At 47.5% G+C, this 23,835-nt stretch overlaps 1 protein-coding gene across 2 annotated transcripts; it reads left to right on the top strand.

The window, feature by feature from the left end:
* Nucleotides 1–8,248: 8,248 nt before the first annotated feature.
* On the top strand, nt 8,249–21,613 carry LOC118215981 (forkhead box protein K2-like). Of its 2 annotated transcripts, none has more exons than XM_035396969.1 (9): nt 8,249–8,749; nt 16,020–16,214; nt 17,098–17,245; nt 17,380–17,526; nt 18,014–18,204; nt 19,608–19,798; nt 20,217–20,483; nt 20,687–20,896; nt 21,318–21,612. In XM_035396969.1, the coding sequence occupies exons 1-9, from the start codon at nt 8,454–8,456 to the stop codon at nt 21,512–21,514; spliced, it is 1,842 nt and encodes a 613-aa protein (XP_035252860.1). In that variant the 5' UTR covers nt 8,249–8,453; the 3' UTR covers nt 21,515–21,612. The 2 variants fall into 2 exon arrangements, with proteins under 2 accessions (XP_035252860.1, XP_035252861.1); XM_035396970.1 differs by lacking the exon at nt 8,249–8,749 and adding an exon at nt 10,073–11,188 and having other exon boundaries at nt 21,318–21,613.
* The last annotated feature ends 2,222 nt before the right edge of the window (nt 21,614–23,835 follow it).

The raw sequence follows: 23,835 nt of genomic DNA, 5'->3' as shown, positions 1-23,835 counted from the left end.
TAAAAGTACTTAATATAAGATAATGTGTTTAAGATTATTTATTTTATCCTACTATTCACAGGCATTGAGACTTTTTTTAACCAACAGCTTGTCCGTTGTTGTTTTTTTTGTTTGTTTTTGTTTGTTTGATTGTTTTTGCCAACTTTTTATTCTAAATGCTAATGCTTTTTAAGGGGGTACTATCTTCGCAGCTGGAAATTAGCAGGTCTAGTAATCTTCGCTAGAACGATCAGAGACCATCACAGTTTGATGGGATTTCACCACTTTGCGTCAGTCTTCGCTGTGATCGCTCTGCTGCTGTGGAACTGAACTGCTCCAATGCCACTGCGTACTGTGTCCAGAATTCTTATTCGTGGCCAGACTTTACACTTTCTTTGACTTTTACACTTTCTCTGACTTTTACTGTTTCTCTAGCTTTACACTTTCTCTGACTCTCTTTACCAGATCAGCTGATGAGTCGACCTGCGTATGAAATTGCCTACGCTGTTGCACGTTATGAGGTAATCTTCAGCTTTGTACAGCTAGATCGAGCACCCCTCAGGCAAGACCTTGAGCAATAAAGGCAATGATGCACTGCGGGTCATAGTCACCCGGCCAAGTGCATCGTGGGAGTTCTAACACTTTGTCTTCTGTGACATTCCTTACCTCACCATCTATTACTTATATGGTTTTTTATTTTATTTTTTATTTTTTTTAGCAAAAGAACGACGTGATTGAGTTCTGCCTCAGTGTGCGTCGTATGTACTGATCATATTTCATGTCCTGCCCTCATATGTTGAGGCTTTAAGAGGTCTATAATCATGTGTCTTGCTGTGATGCATTGCAGGCCCTCATGGGTGAAGTGCAGCGGAGCTCGAAGCTCGATGCATGTTTTAGACGCGCGCGTATGTGTCCCCCGCCCTTGTTGGCGGGAGCTTCTCCCGTACTGCACTAATCCAGCCCTGTCTCACAGGTCGGGTGAGCGCATTACATCCTTCCTCTGCACTGTTATGCTCCTCTCGGATGAAAGATGAAATCGATACTGAATTCGATCTGTAAATCGTCACAGGTGCAATTAGAAGTCTTAATTAATTGAAGCTCTGTTGTATTTGAAATGCCGCATCTCGAGCAGTGGGCTAATATGATTTTTAAATCTTGATGTATTTCCGCTGCTGTCTTCAAATGTAAATCACATTCCATCTTTCATTCTTAGTGGAAGCCAAAGAGGCAGGACACTCTATAGTATAAAAATAAACTTTATTACAATACTAAAGTTTAGCATATACTTTATATCTATGCTATATAGTGAGCATCTTATTTGAAGGCAGCCCCTCAGCTCTCCCCATTGGAGGACAAGTGATGCATTTATACCTTTTCTTCTGTTATTTTTGCTCTCATTTACTGAATCTCCTCATCATGAGTCAGCGTTCTGATCAGCAGATGCTCCACTGCCAGGAACAGAGCTGGAGGTGTCGAGCTTGTTTACATCGATGGTATTATAGACTATTCCAGCGGGACAGTTAAAATCTTAACTGTCAGGCAGCTTACTAAAGAGCTGTCATTTCTCAGAGCAGCAGCATCCAGAGGACATACATAACAAGGATTACAGATCTTGTGTGTGTGTGTGTGTGTGTGTGTGTGTGTGCGTGCGTGTGCGTGTGTGTATATGAAAGGGAGACAAGAAAAAAAGTAGTGTAATGTCTCTGAATGGTCTGTGTGGCCAAAAACTCTGCATTGATGTGTAGGATGTATGTGGGAGAGACAGAGTACAGAGGATGTGAGCAGCAGATGTATGTGGGAGAGACAGAGTACAGAGGATGTGAACAGCAGATGTATGTGGGAGAGACAGAGTACAGAGGATGTGAACAGCAGATGTATGTGGGAGAGATAGAGCACAGAGGATGTGAACAGCAGATGTATGTGGGAGAGACAGAGTACAGAGGATGTGAACAGCAGATGTACGTGGGAGAGATAGAGTACAGAGGATGTGAACAGCAGATGTATGTGGGAGAGAGAGAGTACAGAGGATGTGAACAGCAGATGTATGTGGGAGAGACAGAGTACAGAGGATGTGAACAGCAGATGTGTGTGAGAAGCAGGGGCCTGGGGGCGTAAGCGTTAAGCATTAGCAGTCTGACAGCCTCCCCCGCCCCCGCCCCCCGCCCCCGCCGACTGCAACGTCCACTCAGGAGCCGAGGGCAGGGCCGTGAGAGCCAACCAGGCGAGCATGTGCACAGTGTTCAGCACAAACACAGTGTTCAGCATGTGCACAGTGTTCAGCACGAACACAGTGTTCAGCATGTGCACAGTGTTCAGCACGAACACAGTATTCAGCATGTGCACAGTGTTCAGCACGAACACAGTATTCAGCATGTGCAGTGTTCAGCACAGGCACAATGTTCAGCATGTGCACAGTGTTCAGCACGAACACAGTATTCAGCATGTGCAGTGTTCAGCACAGGCACAATGTTCAGCATGTGCACAGCGTTCAGCATGTGCACAGTGTTCACTCAGCTGTACCAGGGTGGCCCTCAAACCATCACCCGCCTTACTCAGCTGAGTGATTACAATTTTTGCCAAAGAGGTCAGAGAGCGTTGACAACTTTCTGGCTATTGGTCAGAAATCATGTTCCATCCCTTTTGTTCGGTGCATTTCAGAGGGCTGCAGAGGAGCCGGCCGATCCCCAGTTCCATCACCCGGAAAACAAACAGCCAGCGGGAACGCAAGGATCTAAGACACATCTTCATTACTTTTGTGGTCACAGGTCCAAATTGACTGGGGTAATCAGAGCTTAATTCAATCATGTCACTAATGTTTGTATAAGATCTAAAATATGACGTCCTGGAGATGCAGCAGTAGCGGGATAAGCATCACAATCAGTTGCCTTGATCTCATCAGCAAAGGGGGAAAAAAACAGTGGCTGATAATGACATAATATTAAATTGGTTTTCTTCAGGAAATTGTATCATCTCACATTTAGGCAAATCTGATTTCAAACTCCATTTAGAAACTCATTTCCCAAGCTCATATCTTAACTGTGCCATCAGCATCCTTCGTGGCAAAATAATACATCGAAAAATTTTAAAAATGCAAAATGTAAGGAATACATTTAATATATAGCCTAAGCTTAAATACTATACATATAAGAAACTATGCATAACATTGTCAGATTAGAAGCAACTCTAGTCATTAAAATACAGTAAATTCACAAAAAAAGATTATTTTTTATTTGAGATTTTCTTCAATATTCACACACGCACAGGCACATACACACGCAAATGTATGTTTATATTTTCTACAGTATAAACACACATTCATTATACATATTTCTGTCATGACTTTTCATTTGAGATTAATTAATATTCACTGCTTTTTAGGACAGACGTGGGTTCACACTCAGGGCCATAAAACATGAATTACACTAAGAGCACAGAGCAAACAGGAAAAAGCAGACGCTGCTGGGCAGTCGGGCACTAAAATCGCGGGCACATCCATGTGCAACCCGTTATTACAGTAATGTTGTTTACACTGTAGCCGTAATTCATTCAGAATGTCATCGATTTTTAACTCCAGCCAAAGACAGATAATGATCAGTGATTAATTATTAATTAATCCTCCGTATTTCTCCCGCCTTCCTGGCTTCAGAATCCGAAGCCACAGTCCCTCGGGTCTATCGGCTGCGCCGATTAGGTCCTCGCGCACCCGCAGAGCTGCTCGCTGCGCAGCTCGCGCATCCGTTTCAAAACAAGCGCGCAATGCATAAACTCACGTGCCGGCATCAAACAGTCGATTCCAGAACCCAGAATGAATATCGACGTCTATCATTTCGAAAAATAAAAAAACTAAAGAACTTTTAAAAAATCTCTTTCTTTTCCTGTGTTTGTTTGTTCATTTGGATCCCCATTAGTTGTTGCACTTAAAGCAGCTACTCTTCCGGCGTCTCCGCAAAACAAATAAATCATGAAATAGTGCATATCAGTAATTGGCGTGGGGAGGGGGGCGGGGGTGCCGTTTTTTTCTGAACAGGGCATTGTGAAATGTACAGAAGTTACGGTTCTGGCTGTGACTGCTAATAAATAATAGATGATTATTGTCATCATCCTGAAGCCGTGAGAGATGATCGTCTCCTGATGAGGCCGTGCGGGTGGGCGGGGCAACGGTTGCCCCGGGGGACGATGAGGCCTTACCGCGCGGCGGCATTAGCGGATCGCGGGAGACGCTCTGAGTGGTCAGTAAAAGCTTTCTGATGCTATTAGGTTTGCCGGAGTTCCTGAGTGCTGACAAACCCACTTCCCTCTTCGTGTTTCTCAATCAGCGCAGACGTGATGTACACTCCATTCCACTGGCAGCTATATCGTCCTTTCTCTCTCTCTCTCTGGCTCTAAAGAAATTAGTGATATTGGAATACATGTGTATTTGTGCATGAAAACCATCTTCTTAATGCAGTGGTAACCAAACCTGTTCCTGGAGATCTACCATCCTCTAGGAATTCATCCTTCGACAGATCCTTTAACAGCTTCAGAGCCAGCTGCGGGTGAAAACACTGTCTTCAGTTGTTCAGGGCCACACAACTAAAGTTTTAAAAGTTTTTTTCTTTTTCTTTTTCTTTTTCTTTGAAAGACCTTGTAATTGTGCTGTAACCACAGGGTACAAATAGCTTTTTTGATGATGTTGCTCTACAGTCAACAAATTCAACTTGTCTGCCCTTTGAATCTTTAAGGTCTTCTTGCAAGTTTCCATAGCAACCTAACTCAACACCTCCTTCCTGACCCTCGCTCCAGTTATCTCTCGTTAAGGTGTTCCTGAATCTCACTAAAAAATATGCATTGTTCTTTCTTGATATGTTTCAGTTGCCTTAAGGGACTGTTGCAGGCACCATACCCTGCTGTTATTAGCCAAGATGTGTCACATAGGGAAATTGATCTGTAATGAGTGTGTGCAAAGCAAAATGGACCAGCCCAAATGTGCCACACCCAGGGCTTGTGGTTGCTTCTAATGTGACCCTGAGGCTGTTTCAGGAGAACACGAAGGCTTTGTGTCCCATTTGGTGTCCCAGAAGTAAACAGTCATGGCCCGGTGCCTCGAAGCTCCACAGAAAACTGTTTCAGAGATGAAACCCTTCATTATCTGCAACGGTAAAGGAACTGGCGTGTAACCGAAATGCTTCGTGTCTCGAGCAAAGAACTGCGGTCGTACCCTCGAGCAAGATGTATAACCTGAATTGGATGGAGCAAATATTCAGCTCTATAAATTGTTAGGTGCAAGATGTCTGTCACTTTGCATGAGGTATGCACAAAACACAAATAATGTGACGATATTTCAAGATTTAGTTTCTCAAGACGTTGCTTCATCGATATAAAATAAAATTCTTATCTCGCAGAAAACAAGACAGCCCGAGGAAGGATTGCGGTTTAAAAATGTCTTCGCAATGTCTGTATTAAAAATGTTGAAATGCACAAGACAGCTTTTTTTTCGTGCGTTTGGGTGTTACTGACACGAAACTAATTACCCTCTTGCTCATTTCCAGGGCGGGCTGCATTCTGCACTTCCTGCCTCGTGGGAAGACTTTGAAAAACAGCAGTTTCCCCGCTTCATACCCGGCCATCAGAGAACGTCTGCACTGAAACTGCATGAAGGGGGGATAGAACGGGAGACGGGTTCACTCCTTCTTTTTAAATCATTTTGGTCAAAACTGTTCACAGTCGCTGAACCAAGTCGTCGCGAGTTCTGCGCGTAAGGTACTGAACCCAGAAGCCAGGCACTGAACCCAGAAGCCAGGCACTGGCAGCACTAACAGTATCAGCATGCTTAGGATGGGTGGAGGAGGGTTTTACGTGTTGAATCACTGGTTTGTAAACTTTTTAATATTGGGACCCAAAAAATAGAAATACTTTTAAATATTGGCGCCCAAATTGTAAATATTAGTAAGAATTTGTATGTAGTGTGAAATATTAGTATACTAGTGGAAATATTAGCGACTTTAGTAATCAGTAAATTTATTGGCATACCTTTCAGGGGTCTGTCACTAACAAGCACAAGGTTAGCCTTGTGGGCTAGGCTCATTCCGGGACCCACCTCATACACTCCTGTGACCCATGTTGGGTCCCGGGCCCAGTTCGGGAACTCTGAGCCTGTTTCTGCATTTCTAAACAGACCCTTATACGGGAGGCAGTGTCCTGACTCAGACCGATCAGATCTTACAGAGCAACCGTCGCTAATTAGATCCACGTCCCTGAAGCATCCTGCAGCCAAATGAAGCTTCACCAACTCTCTCAAAAACAGCAACCCCGTGACAAACAGCATTATAAACCGTGACATACCAAGAACACTGTGATTCTTTTTGCCTTAACAGAAAATAAGTTTGAGGCCTTTTTTTAAACCACGTAAAATTTACACATATTTATTTTGTTTTTGGGTTCATTACGTCTGTCTTTTGTTATTTATTTATTTTTGGTTGGAATAATTTTGTCATTATCAACTTACTGGAAAATTATAAATGAAGGGGTCCATTGTCATGTGCATTTTTCTACTATACCACATAGCCACTAGGTGGTGCTATCTAGCCACTGTTAATACAAAACAGTGTATTAACTGTTCTAAATTAATCTCATAATGTATTGCAGACCATTACAAAAGAGCATTAGAATTTGAGAAACAGTAAGTCCTTTGTTCACATTGCAATTAGTGCGCAGCTGTGGGAAAAATAAAAATATGTATACAGAATACTGTAGCGTTATTATAGTTTTAAATTATATATATATATATATATACATGCATACATATATATTTTTTATTTTTATTTTTTTTTTTTAGTGTGGCATTTTAAGAATTCATTTTATTTATACAAATAAAATGTTTCAACCAAACACTCCCAAGCCGTTGTACTGGATTACTACCTTTCTATAATAGCGATTCTACCTATATATTTACATTCTTTAAAATGTTATGTTCCTGTTCTGTTCTCTCCCTGTGCTGTTTGCTTTTTTATCTTTCACTGTGAAAGGGCTCATAATTTGGCCGGATATTATAAATGAAGGGATCTTGGTAATCACAAGACACGTATTGCCGTCGCTGTGCCAGCGCCTATCTCAGTGTTTACAAACAGTTCCTGCTGGTGTAGATCAATTGACCAGACTCTCGTGATGATGTCACCGTAAAAGCACATGTCTGCATGCAACATGAATACCCTTCAAAACCTACGCGCAACTGCGAGGGAAATACGCCCACAGCCCCATCGCAACCGTAAAATATGCACCCTGCGTCGCACTGGTGTGGCCCAAACCGTACGAACACGACGCAGAAGACATTTAGAAGACAGATTTGAACGCAAACTCTGCTTACTGTGACCTCCATAGCTTAAGATGCCTGTCACCTAAAAGCATTCTGGGTAGTGGAATCTGAAAGCTAGCTGTCGCAGACATTTGTGTTGTATCGAAAACACGGTCTGAAGGCCATGGACCTGGCTTTTTCATTTTTGCTTCTCAATTATGCATTACAAACCACGCGGTCCTCTCGACATTGCAGTGCTCTTAAACGAATAATAGACTATTTTGAACTGTGTTTGCCTTGTGTGTTGTATGTACATACACGACCATATGCTACATTTTACATGTCGTGAGTGATGCTCGTTTCGTTTCCGGAGATACTTAATTTGAAATGACTACATTTAACTCTTAGTAATATCATTTCATGATAATCCAGTGTAATGCATTTGTGACTTTTTAATCGTAAAATTGCATGTTGATAGTCTCACACACATACAATTTAAACTATCTATAGAAGATGATTACAGCGACAATTTATTTTCCCCGATAATGATTTTTTCACACTATTTCGGATGTCTAATCGCCCAATTTCAACCCATACTCGAGAACATTCTGGTCGAGACTTAAGTTAACCATTACACTTTGAAATGAGTATATACCCGACGTTTAATCGGCTCATTAAATCACAACATGTTTGTGTGATAAAGCGTTTGAATACCACGTGAGGATAAAATAAAATGACTAGTTTAAATCGGGGTTAATGGGGGGAAAGTTCGCTCCGTCACTGCAGCTAAAATTCTGTACTCCACATGTTACAATTTACCATTCATTTGCGTGTTCGGCCGCAGTGCAACCGACCTTCGTTGAATCAACCGGCCATGTCTTAAATCCGTATTGGTTGTTAGAGCTCCATTTTAGATAAAAGTATGATCTGTGATTGGTCTGTGAGATCTGTCACTCTTTCTGTGTCGGCCTCAATCGTTGTTTGGTTGGCTCTGTCTCCTTCCCTTTCTCTTGGTGTTGCGGCGGTGGGTCGGAGCCGCTGTCCCTGATCCTGGCACGTTCCCCTCTAAATTTTTCTTTTTAAATTTGGATTCCCCTAATTTGAGATTTGCCCATTAGCGTCCCAATTCGGAATCGCTGATCAGGCGTTTGCGTTCCGGTGTCTTTACCAAGCATTTGTGAAATAGACCCCCTTATCCTTTAAGATGGCGGTGGTTAGCGGGCTGTCGGGGCCGGCGGTTGCCCGGCTTGAGGGCCGAGAATTCGAATACCTGATGAAGAAGCGCTCGGTGACCATCGGGCGGAACTCGTCGCAGGGCTCCGTAGACGTGAGCATGGGCCATTCAAGCTTCATATCCCGCCGGCACCTGGAAATTTTCACGGCAGGTGAAGATGGGGCGGGCGGTGGAGATTTCTATCTGCGATGCCTTGGCAAAAACGGGGTGTTCGTGGATGGGGTGTTCTTGAGACGCGGGGCACCTCCTCTGCAGCTCCCACGAATGTAAGTGCTCTAAATGTGTCTTTTGGTGTTTTCATTTGTTATTGTTGTGATGCCGGGACACATTGCCACAGCACGTGTCGGCGCTTGCGGGTTGTGGTATGTCATCCTCGTATCTCCCTACCAGATGTCTGCATATCTTATCCTATCGCCTGCTACTTTGCAGACACCAACTGTACATTATTGTGAACTTAAACATATTGTGGGCTAGCTGCCTGCCCTTAGGGCATGCGTGTGTTTGCTAGCTGTTGGCGACATTGTTATGTGTTGAGGAAGAACCGAGAATGGGGTCATTCGTTGTAAATGTTTTGGTGCATAGTGACAGCCATTGTGTGGTTTGCATGAAGGAAATAGCGTCGGTATGGGAAGCCTCGTTGTGTTTCGACTGGTAAATTTAATTCATAACGTGAGAACGTGAGCAGGGCGGTTTATTTTCCAAAAGTAATTCATTGTTTTGCTCATGGCTGGTAGCACTAGACTAGCCAACATAGTATGTCAACACGGCGTAGACCCAAAGACTAGCTATAAGGTATTGCTATGTAGCCAGGCCCACATGAGCTATTATGTACTTACGCGATTATGAACACTGTATATACTGATTTAAATTGTGTAAGTACACTTAACCTTTAGCTATCTGCATATTACACTTTTTGTCCTTTTTGGCTAGTAACATTTCGATCCTCTATCGGCAATGAGGTGAGTTCAGTAGACGCCGTAATGGCGAGACATTTATAAAATAGAAGCATATTTCTCAATGCTTTTTTTTTTTTGAAGCGAAACGGTAACGCGTGAGCAACAGTGCGAGTTTAGTTGGACATGGACCGGAGCTTACGACTCCATGCACGATAACCGCTGTGGAACTGCGCGTATGCAAAAATGTTGCACTTTCTTATCCGGCAACATGCCACGCACGTGTACCCTTGAGCGAGACAGAGCATAAATCAAACACTGCTCAGAGATTTACCTTAGACATCCAGTCTCCTCGTTTAAATAGCAGCCTAGTTAAAAAATTAGCGAACTTTTTTTTTTTTTTTCATTTGAATTGTAATATTCTTATTGTAGGCAAGTGACTGCGTTGTTCTCTTGGGCAAGGTAAGCAAGCATCCAGATATACTTTAGTAAATGGTGTATAGTATAATGGTGTGTGGCTGTATAGTACACTTTTGTGTATAGACAGTCGCCTTGTGTAATATCTGGCTAATTCTCCTTAAAGTGGCAAGTCTTGTTTCCTCAAGGAGGTGTGAGGTGTGTGTGAGCAGTGTGTGTAAGGGAGAGGTGGGTTCCTGTGGACTGTAATGATTAGGGAACCTTTGAGGTTGTGTTGATGGTTTCCGTCCAATGGATGGGGTGTTGTTTTATGGTGCGCCAGGTGAGTCGCAGTCTTGGTGACGCCTTGGTGGGCTGGGCGGTGTTTGAGTGTGTGTCAGGCGTGTCGCAGTCTTGGTGACGCAGATGGGAGGGGAGGCGTTTGAGTGTGTGTCAGGTGTGTTGTGGCTGTGGTGACACAGGTGGGATGCTGAATGCTGGTTCGCACTCTTCGCCTCTCCGAGGGTCCAGTCTGCTCTCAGCTGGAGTGACGGGGCTGTCCAGAACTCTCCTGTAGGTATGGAAGCTCCTCGCTGTCCTGCGTCACCTCCGGTCCATTATCTTTGAACGAGCTGTGTTGTCACTTCCTGTTCCTGTGCACTCAGGGTTGGGGCTCAGCACAGGTTGCTAAGCACCAGATGAACCCTCAAAATCAGTCAGTTACCCGACATCTAGTGAACACGAGGAAGACGTGTAATATCGTGGAATGTCACCGTTACCATGGTGAACCAGCAGTGCATTAACTTCGTTGTTAGCTGTAAGTTGTTAGCTCGTAACATCGTTGTTAGCTGTAAGTAAGGAATGATGGGAAATGTATATTTAGAGGTGGCTTTCTCTTAGAGCGCTCACTTGTGCTTGTTTCATCGTTACTGGCCATTTCTGCCTCGTTGCAACACGTTAGCTTTTACACACTGATGAGATTTTCTTTCTTTACAGAAATATGTATTTTTGTCACCGAGTATGGGGGGGATAAAAAAGGAAGCATTTAAATTCTCTGGCAGTTGCTCTTCGTTTTCCGGTGAAGAATGTAGGGCTTGTGTGTGCTTGCGGATGAGCGAAGGCCGTTTAATTGGCAGTAAATTAGAGGGCTACGCGCTGCACTGGGATTATGATGTTGGAGCTGTCGTGCCTGTTGGGTTGGAGCTGTCATGCCTGTTGGGTTGGAGCTGTCGTGCCTGTTGGGTTGGAGCTGTCGTGCCTGTTGGGTTGGAGCTGTCGTGCCTGTTGGGTCGGGTGAAGCTGCTGGGTCGAGCGTTGGGGCTGGATGTTCAGTCTCGCCACACGGATGCATGGGCCCTTACGCAGTCTGGAAGTGCTTCTGTTGCGCAGAACGGTTTTGGTTCCCACATCCTGCAGGTATGTGAACTCTTCATCTCTTTGGAAAGTCCCCGCTCACCGATGTACTGTATGTGTGGCTGCATGGACTCAGAGGTGTGTTTGGTGTGTGTGTTTTTGTTTTTTAAGCTCCAGACTGGTTTTTGTCTCCTTGCATTTTTGTGTTGGCGGTTCTGTGGTTTTAGGGATAAACGGATGGTGGGCAGTGGTGGTTAGTTGTGTGACTGGCTTTGATTCCGTTGGTTGGAAAAAGGGATTTATTTATTCAGTTGTACACAGACACTCTCTCCTTGGCTAATCCCACAGCTCCCTCCCCTGTTCCCGTTGTGTAAACTTCCTGCCATGTTGACCAGGGGTGTTTCTCTTGAGTCCAAATTTTCTTTGCATTTGGATCTCCAGACTGAGTATTGGAATCGTGCAGCCCAGCTCTTCCCCCTGTTCAAACACTACTTGATAAAATACCAATGCAGCTAAGAGTAATTCTGTAATTCTGTCTGTACCGCGCGTGATTGTACTGAAGGAGCCACTGGGCTAATTTTGGTATCTGTGCTAGCCCTGCTGCGTGTTTGGATTTGGGCCCCTTGCATTTCAGTCCGTGGACAAAATTCTGATTGTGAAAATCTCTCTGATTTTAACCCTAAAAAAAAAAAAAAATAAGTGCACAATTTGGAGATGATACGGAGTGCACTGGAACGTGCATTTGCAGATGTTTCCCTTGTCTCTAGACTCTGGCGCAACGAACACCTGTGACTTCAGGTGGCTTACCTGCAGTGAGCGGGAGGGGTTAGCATGTAGCGGTTCAGCTCAGTGACCGCTGGCTGACGGCCCGCACAGTGTGCAGTTCCGCTTTGGGCTGTTCCACTGTTGACTTCTTTGTAAGACACCTGCTTCAGTCGCTATTGTCGTTGTCCCCCACCGGGGAGCTTCTCGCTCTTTGTTTTAGTTTTAATTGTCTGGAGGGCTGGTTTCCTAAGTAAGACTCTCCCGCTGTGGCCACAGGTGTGCTTTGAAACCTCGGGGGGGGGGGGGGGAGGTGGGGGGGGGGGGGTGGTGGTGCTTTGTGACTGTGTAAATTATGTAATGGGGAATTTCACACAGCGTCAGTTCATTCATTAAGTGGGGGCATTTTTACCTTCTGAATGTAGCGTAAAAATATGATTTTCACTGCATTTTTTTGTTCTTTTGTTCCTTTTTTTCTGGAACACACCCTAACTTGGAACGTACTCGGTCCACGCGCTGGAACGCACGCTCGTTTGGAACGTACTCAGATTGAGTACGGAACGAGGCGCTGACCACAGCTGAAGTCAGTGCTCTTAGGTTTTCTCCCTACAGCTGCCTCTAGCAGAATTCAGATCGGTGGTGGATCTGCAGAGGAAAGTGGTCATTCCATCAAACCATCAAGTGGTTTTTGTGAATGTTTGAGTTTTTACAGATACACTCATCACCCCAGACAAGGACGTAGCCTTTTCTGTGCGCTGGGATCGTCAGGCTGACTGGGGGGGCGGAAGCAAATCCGTGCCGGCTCGGTGTGACTTCCTGCGCGTCTCCAGAGAGCGTCACCGAGTGGCGGACGCAGCGAACGTGGGGAGTGCGCCTCTTACGGCTTCCCGCGCACAAAATGCAGCCTGATGGAAAGCTCAGCGTTTTTTACTGTTCCCCGTTCACCTTTTTACCGTTCCCCGTTCACCTTTTTACTGTTCCTCATTCACCTTTTTTACTGTTCCCCATTCACCTTTTTACTGTTCCTCATTCACCTTTTTTTACTGTTCCCCATTCACCTTTTTACCGTTCCCCGTTCACCTTTTTACTGTTCCTCATTCACCTTTTTTACTGTTCCCCATTCACCTTTTTACTGTTCCTCATTCACCTTTTTTTACTGTTCCTCATTCACCTTTTTACTGTTCCTCATTCACCTTTTTTTACTGTTCCCCATTCACCTTTTTACTGTTCCTAATTCACTTTTTTTACTGTTCATCATTCACCTTTTTTTACTGTTCCTCATTTACTTTTTTACTGTTCCCATTCACATTTTTACTTTTCCTCATTCACTTTTTTTACTGATCCTCATTCACTTTTTTTTTACTGATCCTCATTCACTTTTTAGCTGTTCCTCATTCTTTTTTTTTCTTTTTTTTTTTTTTTTACTGTTCCTTATTCACTTTTCCATTATATTCGATGCAAACTGTGCTCGGTTGATGCCAGAGTTTGGGTGTCTGTAGCAGTGATAGCCTTTTTCATGGCTAATATGCTGTTTGGATACGGGGGAATTTGCATTACTGACCGAGAGCTAATTTGTGTCGAAACGGGGCTAATTTTGACATAATCGGAGATCTTTCGTAATGATGTGATTTTGGAAATGATGCAAGAGGGAAACCTGAGCAGTGCTGGGGTGGCCGAACAGAAATGCTGTTTGCTGACAGGGCAGAATAAACAGGATGTAGATCCTCCGATCTATATATCATGTGGATGCGTTCATCTAATCAACCGTGTGGTGCTGTCAGGCAGTCCAGACCATGTAGAGGTCAGCGTGGGAAAGACTGGTCCAGCTTGACAAGAACACCAACTGTCAAGCAGCTAATGAAAGGCGTTCTGTGCAAATTAAGCTCATTATCTGATGTCCTCATTCTCATTATTCTTCTGAATGAGGGAGGCTGCAGAATTTTCTGTCTCAAGCAAAGCTAATTTGCAGTTTATTTTAACCTTCCATTTTCTTGGTTTTTTTAAAGTGTGAAGACGCTGGGCTGGGTACCAGAGGGTTATAGGTTCAGATCCCGTCTGGGGCCCTACCTCAGGCTGAGTGTTAAAGGGGAACAGCTTCAGTGAGTGTCCGTGAATAACTGCACCGGTGTCGGCCTGTGATGTGTGAAAATCTAAACGGTTTAAGCTGCTTGTTCTTATCGTTCTCTTTGCAGACGGACTTTATCGGGCGTCTGCTTACCGAATGGTGAAAAGTTATTTCAAAAATTAAAATGTTATGCTGCCGGTCATTCAAACTACCACTGCACAGTAAATTACTCCCAGTCGCTGAGGTGAATTAAGTGGTGCGACCAGCTTCTCTGAGCAGCTGAATATCTGTTAGATTAATATTTGTGCTTGACTGACCCGTTGAGGACATACCTACTGTAGACTGATGATGATCGGATGATAATGGTGTGTCCCCTATGTAATGGGCCATCTGCTTGGTCTGTGAGGTTGTCCAAACAGTCATATTTTGCAGTTATTGGGTGATTGATGGGGTGTGTTCAGGGGGTTAATGGGTGGTTAATATGTGCCAGTATTTTGAGCTCTGCCAGTCTGTCAGTCTGTGGACCCACTTTCTGGGTCTGTGATTGAGTGGTGGGGGGGGCATGAGACCCATCCTACTGTCTCTGATGGGTGGGGGGGCATCATGGAAGCGAGAAGGCATTATTTCATAAAGCAACGGTCCATATACAACAGCCGTGAAAATAAAATTGAATTAAACTAAAAACCCCAAACATCAGGTTATACGGTTGAGGGCAGTTCATTAAAAATGGATTTGGATGGGCTTGTAATTTAGAGCGGTTGGTTGGTGCGTATGCCCAATTCTCAAACTTCAATGACAAAAAATATGTACATATTTTTATACATGGTGTGCTGGGACCTGACCTGTCCAGGTGAACTCTGTAGCATTGCTGCTTTGATGTACGCTGTCCCACAATGCACTGTGTACATCCCACTTTGACAGCCCTGTGAAAAGGACGGTTTTTCTTCACCGTGCTTTGTTAGAAACGGCGATTTGAAGAAAAGGGAACGTTTTGACCCCCTGGTGAACATACGGGAGGGAGGGGTTTGGGGGGGCCCTTGTTGCAGATTTGGGCCACGCCCCCTGTGCGTGGGAACACAGTGTTCTGCTCGTGTGAGGGACCGGGCTCTCCTAGCATGCGGCCGTCACATGGTCTGTTTATGTTTCAGGAAGCTTGGCCTGCAGCACGGCTGAGCTGACACGGTGCTCTGATCCTATTGGCTGAGCTAACGTAGTGGGACGGGAACACTGTCAGTTACTATTAAGTCTGTTCCTGTTATTATTAGGACTCCAGCCAGTTCTATGTCTAGTGTATTCCTGTGTGTGTGTGTGTGCGTGCATGTGTGTGTGTGTATGTGACCGTGTGTGTCTCCTGCTCTCTGACTCTCACTCACGTGCGCTCCCCTGCTCTCTGACTCTCACTCACGTGCCTGCCCTCCCATGCTTTCTGACTCTCACTCACGTGCCTGCCCTCCCATGCTTTCTGACTCTCACACACGTGCGCTCCCCTGCTCTCTGACTCCCGCGCATGTGCCCTCCCATGCTTTCAGACTCTCACACACGTGCGCTCCCCTGCTCTCTGACTCCCGCTCATGTGCCCTCCCATGCTTTCTGACTCTCACACACATGCGCTCCCCTTCTCTCTGACTCCCGCTCACGTGCGCTCCCATGCTTTCTGACTCCCGCTCACGTGCGCTCCCCTGCTCTCTGACTCTCACTCACGTGCGCTCCCCTGCTCTCTGACTCCCGCTCACGTGCGCTCCCATGCTTTCTGACTCTCACTCACGTGCGCTCCCCTGCTCTCTGACTCTCACTCACGTGCGCTCCCCTGCTCTCTGACTCTCACTCACGTGCGCTCCCATGCTTTCTGACTCTCACACACGTGCGCTCCCCTACTCTCTGACTCTCACTCACGTGCGCTCCCCTGCTGTCTGACTCTCGCTCACGTGCGCTCTTCTGCTGTCTGACCCTCGCTCACGTGCGCTCTCCTGCTCTCTGACTCTCACTCACGTGCGCTCCCCTGCTCTCTGACTCTCACTCACGTGCGCTCCCCTGCTCTCTGACTCACTCACGTGCGCTCCCCTGCAGGTGCACGTTCCGGTTCCCCAGCACCAACATCAAGATCACCTTCACCGCCCTGGCCAGCTGCAAGAAGGAGAAGAGGGAGGCGCCCGAATCTCCGGTCAAGCCCGTGCAGCCGCACATCTCCCCCCTCACCATCAGCATCCCGGACAACATCGCCCACCTGATGAGCCCCCTGCCCTCGCCCACGGGCACCATCAGGTAGGCGCCATGGCGACGGCCGCGCTCCGTGGGGGGGCTCCACTCACACCTGCTTTTCAGTCAGCAGGAGGACGGCTGATTAACGGCTAATATCACCACTGCGGCCACCACGAGATGAACTCAGTCTTCAGTGAGCCCAGTGGCTGGGTCTGTCTCTCACACTCCAGAATAATCCGTTCCCGGGTCTTCCCAGTCAGCGTCTGGGTCGTACTGACAGCTCTGGCGGTTTCGATTGGCCAGGAGAAACGGCACCGTCTTGAAATGGTGGTACAAAAACGTAAAATCCTCACGGCGAATTTATTTGACAGAATGACGATACCATTCGGAAAGGTCTGAAAGAGCATGTAGTCATTCTTTTATTGTCATGTCTTGTCTAAAATGGCTGATCATTTTTCAGCTTTATGGTCAACTTTATAGGGTATTTACACCCATATCGGGTGAGCCATGTAGGAACTGCTGCTCTTTCTATACGTAGTCCCCACCCCCACATTTTTTTTTTCATGCTGTGAAAGGTTTAGTTCACAATCTGATGCAGTGCAGTGCAGCACAAGCCTTGAAAGATTATAGTTCTGAATATTGCCTCAAATTTATTTTCCACTTGTTTAACCCGTTACGCGTTTCTGTGCACAGACAGTTATTTGGCCTTTTATGGAATATCTGTCCTCTCTACTGTTAATCGCCGTGGAAACATGGTTTTGCTACGGTGGCGTGGCACGGAGGTCAGGTGACCGCGGTCACGTGGTCAGGCGGGCGCGGGGCGTGTTCACGGCTGGCGAGGGGCGTGTTCACGGCTGGCGAGGGGTGTGTTCATGGCTGGAGCGGGGCGTGTTCACGGCCGACGCGGGGCGTGTTCACAGCCGGCGCGTTCTCTCTCCCCCCGCAGCGCTGCGAACTCCTGCCCGTCGAGTCCGCGCGGGGCCGGGGCGTCGGGCTACAGGATGGGCCGCATCGTGACCTCCGACCTGCAGCTCATCGCCGACCACTCCCAGTCCGAGAACGACAAGGAGGCGTCCGGCGGAGACAGCCCCAAGGTGAGGCGGCGTCCCGTTACCCCGGGAGACGGGGGGCGGGGTCATCAGGCCGGAGGATTGCTGAACGTGGCGCCCCAGAGTGCGCGCGACGTCACAGTCCCGCCCTTCCTCACCTTTCCTCTTCCTCGCCGCAGGACGACTCCAAGCCCCCGTACTCGTACGCCCAGCTGATCGTCCAGGCGATCACCATGGCGCCCGACAAGCAGCTGACCCTGAACGGGATCTACACCCACATCACCAAAAACTACCCGTACTACCGCACGGCCGACAAGGGCTGGCAGGTGAGCTGGGTGCGGACAGGTGTGCGGCTCTGCGGCAGGTGTGCGGCGTTTAACGGCCTGAAACAACCTGAATTTCAGGTCGGCTGGAGTTCCAGTCCGACCCGGTTGCTGGCATAACAGTGTGTCCCATGATGCACAAGGGCAAAAAGCCCCTAATGTTGTGACATTCTACTGTGTCAACTGGCTGAAAGAACAGAGAAGTTTTTTAAATTTTTTTTATTTTATTTTTAGGTGGCAGATAGTTTTATGTATACAGTTTGCTGTTGGAGACACTGTTTATAGTTGCGATCTCAGCAATGCGTAATACCATCTGCTGTTTATGTTGAAATTATCACAGACGTACAAGTATTTATTGAACATATTTATATAGCACATTTTTGTTGATCGCCAAACATTTTTTAACGGTTTAAAAAACAGGAAACTGCGGAACTGCTCCACGCTCACCCCCCCCCCCCCCCCGCGCTCACGCCCGCTCTTCCCTTTGCAGAACTCGATCCGCCACAACCTCTCGCTCAACCGCTACTTCATCAAAGTGCCTCGGTCCCAGGAGGAGCCTGGGAAGGGCTCCTTCTGGCGCATCGACCCGGCGTCCGAGAGCAAGCTCATCGAGCAGTCCTTCCGCAAGCGCCGTCCCAGAGTGCCCTGCTTCAGGACCCCGCTCGGGCCCCTGTCCTCCAGGTAAGCCGGCTCCCTACCTGCTCAGCCCGGGGCTGCCCAGCCCTGTTCCTGGAGATCTGCCGTCCTGTAGGTTTTTACTCCAACCCTAATTTGTCACACCTGTTTCTTCTAATTAGCAGCTCAACAAAGTTCTCTAGCTGTTGAATGCTTTGATAGGGTTTGAGTGAAAACCTACAGGTTGGTAGATCTCTAGGAATGGGGTTAAGTTAGTGTAGATCTCCAGGAAAGGGGTTGGGGTATTGTCCATCTCCGGGAGCAGGGTTGGGTTAGTGTAGATCTCCAGGACCAGGGTTGGGTTAGTGTAGATCTCCAGTAGCTGGGTTGGGTTAGTGTAGATCTCCAGGAGCAGGGTTGGGTTGGTGTAGATCTCCAGGAGCAGGGTTGGGTTGGAATAGATCTCCAGGAGCAGTGTTGAGTTAGTGTAGATTTCCTGGGAAAAGTGTAAGGCCTTCTCAGGAGAATGAGGCTCTTTGCCCCCACCTTGTGGGCACATCATGTAGTTGCAGTAAAGATAATGTCTTATTTTGGCCGAAAACCTTTGCTTATTACTTGTCACAGTGATATTATATTGGAACATAATTTGCATGTTGAAAAGTCCAAGTGGAGTGCCAACAAATTGCAAGGAAATTGATGTAGAATGTAGATGTAGAATATAGCCATTATAGACAAAGCGAACGGAGTGTAAGTCATGATGAGCGTTAGAGCCAATTAAAATGCACAACGTAAAGTACACGGGGAATTGAAGGAAAAAAGCGCAGATTAAGTTTGGTGTCAGGTCTGTTTTTAGCGATGTGCTCCTTTCTGAATCCCAGCGGACAGGAGGTTTAGGAGGTATGAAAGTGTGAATGAATGAAGTTCCACGTTGAGCAATAAGATGCGCAATTAACTAAACCTTCATTTGTGTACTTAAACGCAAACATCACACAGACATACGCGCACAAACACACGCGCGCACACACAGTCTTTCTCTCTCTCACACACACACACACTGTCTCTCTCTCATTCTCTCACACAAGCACACACACACACACAGTCTCTGATTCTCTCTCACACACGCGCGCACACTCACACACACACACACTGTCTCTCTCTCATTCTCTCACACTCTCACACACACACACACTGTCTCTCTCTCATTCTCCCACACAAGCACACACACACACACACGCACAGTCTTTCTCTCTTTCGCACACGCACACACGCACATTGTCTGTCTCTCATTCTCTCACACAAGCACACACACACACAGTCTCTCTGATTCTCTCTCACACATGCGCGCACACTCACACACACACACACTGTCTCTCTCTCTCATTCTCTCACACACACTCACACACACACAGTGTATAACTGCTTGTTGTAAATGGACTGTATTTGATGCCGGTCTTTCCTGCTGTTCTCAGGAGCGCACCGGCCTCCCCCAGCCACACGGGGGTGCTGTCTGCACACTCCAGCGGCGCTCAGACCCCCGACAGCCTGTCCCGGGAGGGCTCCCCCGTGCACATGGACCCGGAGCCCGCCCCTGCCCCGCCCGCGGCCCCCCAGCCCAAACTCACCGTCATCCAGGAGGCGCACTTCACCCAGAACGCCCCAGGTGAGGCTCCGCCCTGCCCCGACCCGACCGCAAACGCGACCGCATTTCCTGTCAAACTCGACCACGTTATTACATTACATTACATTGCATTACAGGCATTTGGCAGACGCTTTTATCCAGAGCGACGTACGACGAAGTGTATAACCATAACCAGGAACAAGTGTGTCGAGAACCCTAGAGGGAAGTACAGTTCCAAGTGCAGGGAGCGACCGCGTAGTTTAACTTGCCGTTTCCTGTCCAACTCAAATGCGACCTCATCTCACTCTGAGCGAACGTGACCTGCAACGGTCCACGCTTCAGCGCCGATGAGCTCGTCAGGTCAAACCCCACCGATTGGCTGCAGTCGCAGCGTGCGTGCGTGCGTGCGAGCGGGCTGCTGTCACGGTAACGGCCCCCGGCGCTCCCCCTGTGTCCCCAGGCTCCCCGCTCGGCGGCCAGCCCGTGCTGATCGCGGTGCAGCGGCCGCTGCCCCAGAGCATGAAGCCGGTGACCTACGCGGTGGCCACGCCCGTCCCCGCCGCCGCGCCCCAGCAGCCGCTCATCCACGTGGTGCACCAGATCCCCGCCGTCTCCGTCACCTCCGTCAGCGGCCTCGCCGCCGGCGCCGCCTACACCACCCAGGCCGCCGCGCTGCACCCGGCCAGGCCCGAGCCCCAGGAGAACGGGGAGCACAAGGAGGTCAAAGGTGAGGGGGCGGGGCTTAGTCACCAGTGTGCGTTCTGTCATCTATCAGCATGTTTTTTTTTCTTTATTTAAGGGAAGGACACCGCAGAGGTGTGGGGTTTGGGGTTTAGGTTTTGAACAAACTGCCCTCTGGTTCACTGGAGTTATTTACTCAAATTATTTAACTCCTATTTATTTATTTTTTTTTTTCTCTTTTTCTTACAGTGAAAGTTGAACCAATCCCCGCGGTCACCGCCGTTTCTATAGGAACGGCCAGCCGCATCATCCAGACGTCCCAAGCCACGCCCCTACAGACGGTCGCCATCGTGCAGCCGACGCCCCTGGGGCAGCACCAGCTGCCCGTGAAGGCCGTCACGCAGAACGGCACCCACGTGGTGCCCGTCACCGCCGCCGTGCCAGCGCAGGTCACCACAGGTGAGAGGCCCCGCCCACAGCCCGCCACGCCCGCCCAGTTAAGATCGTAGGCTGGATGGCCCCGCCCACAGCCCGCCACGCTCGCCCAGTTAAGACCGCCAGCAGCCTGGCCCCACCCATAAATCGCCCACATAGCCACGCCCACATAGCCACGCCCACGGTGCCTGTGTCAGTAATCACATTAAAGTACAAACAGTCGGAGCAGTAATCCGCTTAACACACTGAATACCTCCGTCCTCCAGCCTCTGTGTGTGTGTGCATGCGGGTGTGTCTTTGCAGGTGTGTGTGTGCTGGTGTGTGGAACTCTTGCCCTTGATTGGCTGGTGTGTATGCACCCCGGGCACAGAGAGCAGGCTTTTGATTGGGCGCCCCCCATGCTGACTCTCACAGTGAAATCCCCCCCCCCCCCCCCTCGTTACAGCCTCGGCCGTCGCCAGTCCGCTGCACATGCTGGCGACCCACGCCTCCGCCTCCGCCTCCCTCCCCACCAAACGGGCCAACGGTGACCCCGCCCAGCCCCCCGAACCAAAGAGGCTCAAAATGGAGGACGCAGAGAACACCGCCACGCCCGAAAATACAGACAGCACAGCGGCCAGGGAGCCAGCCGGCCAGGACTAGCTTCTCCCGCACCAGCCCCCCCACCCCCTCTCTCTCTAACTCTCTCCCTCTCTCTCTTTCACTCACTCATTCTCTCCCCCTCCCTCTCTCTGACGCTCTCTCTCTCTCACTCGCTCGCTCTCTCACTCTCTCACCCACACTCTCACCCTTACACTCTCACTCTCCTCTCTCTCTCCCTCCCTCTCACTGGCTCTCCCCATTTCTCACTCTCTCTCTTACTCTCCTTCTCTCTCAATTTCTCTGCCCCTCTCTCACTCCCCCATATCTCTCACTTTCCCTCTCTCTAACTCTCACCATCTTACTCAGTCTCGTTCTCTCTCACACACAATTTTTCACTCTCTCTCTCTCTCCCTCACTATCTCTCTCTTTTTCCCCCTTTATTTTTGTGGCCCTCCATCCACCACTCCCAAGGTGCCAAAAGGAGAAATGTCAATAACAGCAACAAACATTAAAAATCATCTTTGAACTTTGGAATGTGTTAAAAGGAAAAAAAAAAATACAAATTCCAGATAATTTTTATTTTCTTTTTTAAGTACAAATTGGGGAAAAAATGAAAGGCGTCCATTTGAGGAAACCATCGCTGCTGAAGACCCATAAAAGCCAGACGTGGAGGAGGCTGTGAACGCTGAAACAGAGAAGGCCGGAAATCCACCAGGAAGCACCAGGAAACGCCAGGAAGCACCAGGAAATGCCAGGAAGCACCAGGAAACGCCAGGAAGCACCAGGAAATGCCAGGAAGCACCAGGAAACGCCAGGAAGCAGACAGAAATGCCAGGAAGCAGGAGGAAACGCCAGGAAGCACCAGGAAGAAACGCCAGGAAACGCCAGGAAGCACCAGGAAATGCCAGGAAGCCGGAGGAAACGCCAGGAAGCACCAGGAGGAAGCACCAGGAAGCAGGAGGAAACACCAGACCTGGGTCTGCTCTGCGGCGTGTGTCCTTGTTTGCATCTTAACCCCCGTTTGTCGTAAAATGGGAACGCGTGAAGTTTGTTTTCCTAAGTGCTTTTTCACTCGAGTTCCATTTCCATTCCCCCACCCTCTTTACGTTTCGTTGTCTCAAAATAACTTGAATAAAATCTGTCTTGAAGCGCTGTGTAAGAAAAGAAGAAACTCCAAACGACCACACAAAAAAATGTTTCCTGGGAGAAAACGCTTAAAGAAATATAAGCGTGACAAAATTTACTTTCTTATTTTTATTTTGCGATATATATATATATATATATATATATTTGTTGTACAGAATTTTAGTTTGGTTCTTTTTTCAGTGTGGCAGGGGGCAGTATGCGGCAGTTCTACCCTGTGGCAGGGGGCAGTATGCGGCAGTGCCACCCTGTGGCAGGGGGCAGTACTGCATTTGGACTCTTGACAACAGGAAAGACCCCCAGCAGTGCAGCGAGGGCATGGAAAGCGTTTTGAGCATATCGGATTTTAACTCGAGTGCGCACCCTGCAGGCGGACCTACCGTACCGCACGGAGCCACTTCCTGTACATTGGCAGCTAGCCTTTCATATGGACCTAACTGACACAGCTGTTTGTACATACGCAGTGATTCGCCGTTCGTATGTGGAACTTAGGATCTTCTTTGGACATGTTCTTATAGGTGGGCAAAAAACTAAACTAAACAAAAAAAAAAAAAAACTACAAAAAAAACATGACTCATGACAAAAGACAAACTTCCGTAGGGTCACTGGCATTTCAGAACTCTCCACCTGAACTTTGGAGTCCCAGCTGTTTTTGTACGTGGACTTTTTTCAAATGGGTGAAAAAAATGTGTAGTTTCTTTTTCATTTTAGAAAAATCGATGGAGTGGCTTGGCTTTTTTTTTTTTTTCTTCTGTAAAATCCCAGATGCTTTATTACATTTTCATATTTTAACAGATAACCGATATAAACCTGTTATTTCCATGTGTAGTTGAGCAGACGCTTCGTCGAGCTTGCATGTAACCGACTGCGGAGAAGAACCTGAACTGTTTTACGGTAAAAAAAAACTGAACTGACGACGACAAAAAAAAAAAAAAAAAAAAAAAAAAAAAAACTGAAGAAGACCTGCTTTGAATCTGGCCAGAGCTGCACCTGATTAATGTTCCCTGTTTTCTCTCATTCTCCCATTTCTCCCCTGTTTCTCCTCCTCGCCCCTTGGCTGTGTTCTTCTTTTGTCTTGTCATTTTTTTGCTTGATTACTTTACTCTGTTCAGGCAGCTGAAAAGCCTCTTCAGATTGTACATGTACCCCCCAGAGAAAGACGGAAAACTGATAGATGTTTGTGCTGCTTCAGTGGGTAAAAGCCTATATTTTTTGTTTTGTTTTTTCCTTTTTTTTTT

Source organism: Anguilla anguilla, chromosome 17, assembly GCF_013347855.1.
Source record: "Anguilla anguilla isolate fAngAng1 chromosome 17, fAngAng1.pri, whole genome shotgun sequence".
In the NCBI taxonomy this organism is placed as follows: domain Eukaryota; kingdom Metazoa; phylum Chordata; class Actinopteri; order Anguilliformes; family Anguillidae; genus Anguilla; species Anguilla anguilla.
Note: the sequence above shows the minus strand (reverse complement) of the source record. Positions and strands in the feature narration are given on the sequence as shown.

Coding starts and splice junctions, on each gene's coding strand:
- LOC118215981 (XM_035396969.1), top strand. CDS start 8,454: ATGGCGGTGGTTAGCGGGCTGTCGGGGCCGGCGGTTGCCCGGCTTGAG. Junction 8,750..16,019: donor CCTCTGCAGCTCCCACGAAT/GTAAGTGCTCTA, acceptor GCTCCCCTGCAG/GTGCACGTTCCGGTTCCCCA. Junction 16,215..17,097: donor TCGCCCACGGGCACCATCAG/GTAGGCGCCATG, acceptor CTCCCCCCGCAG/CGCTGCGAACTCCTGCCCGT.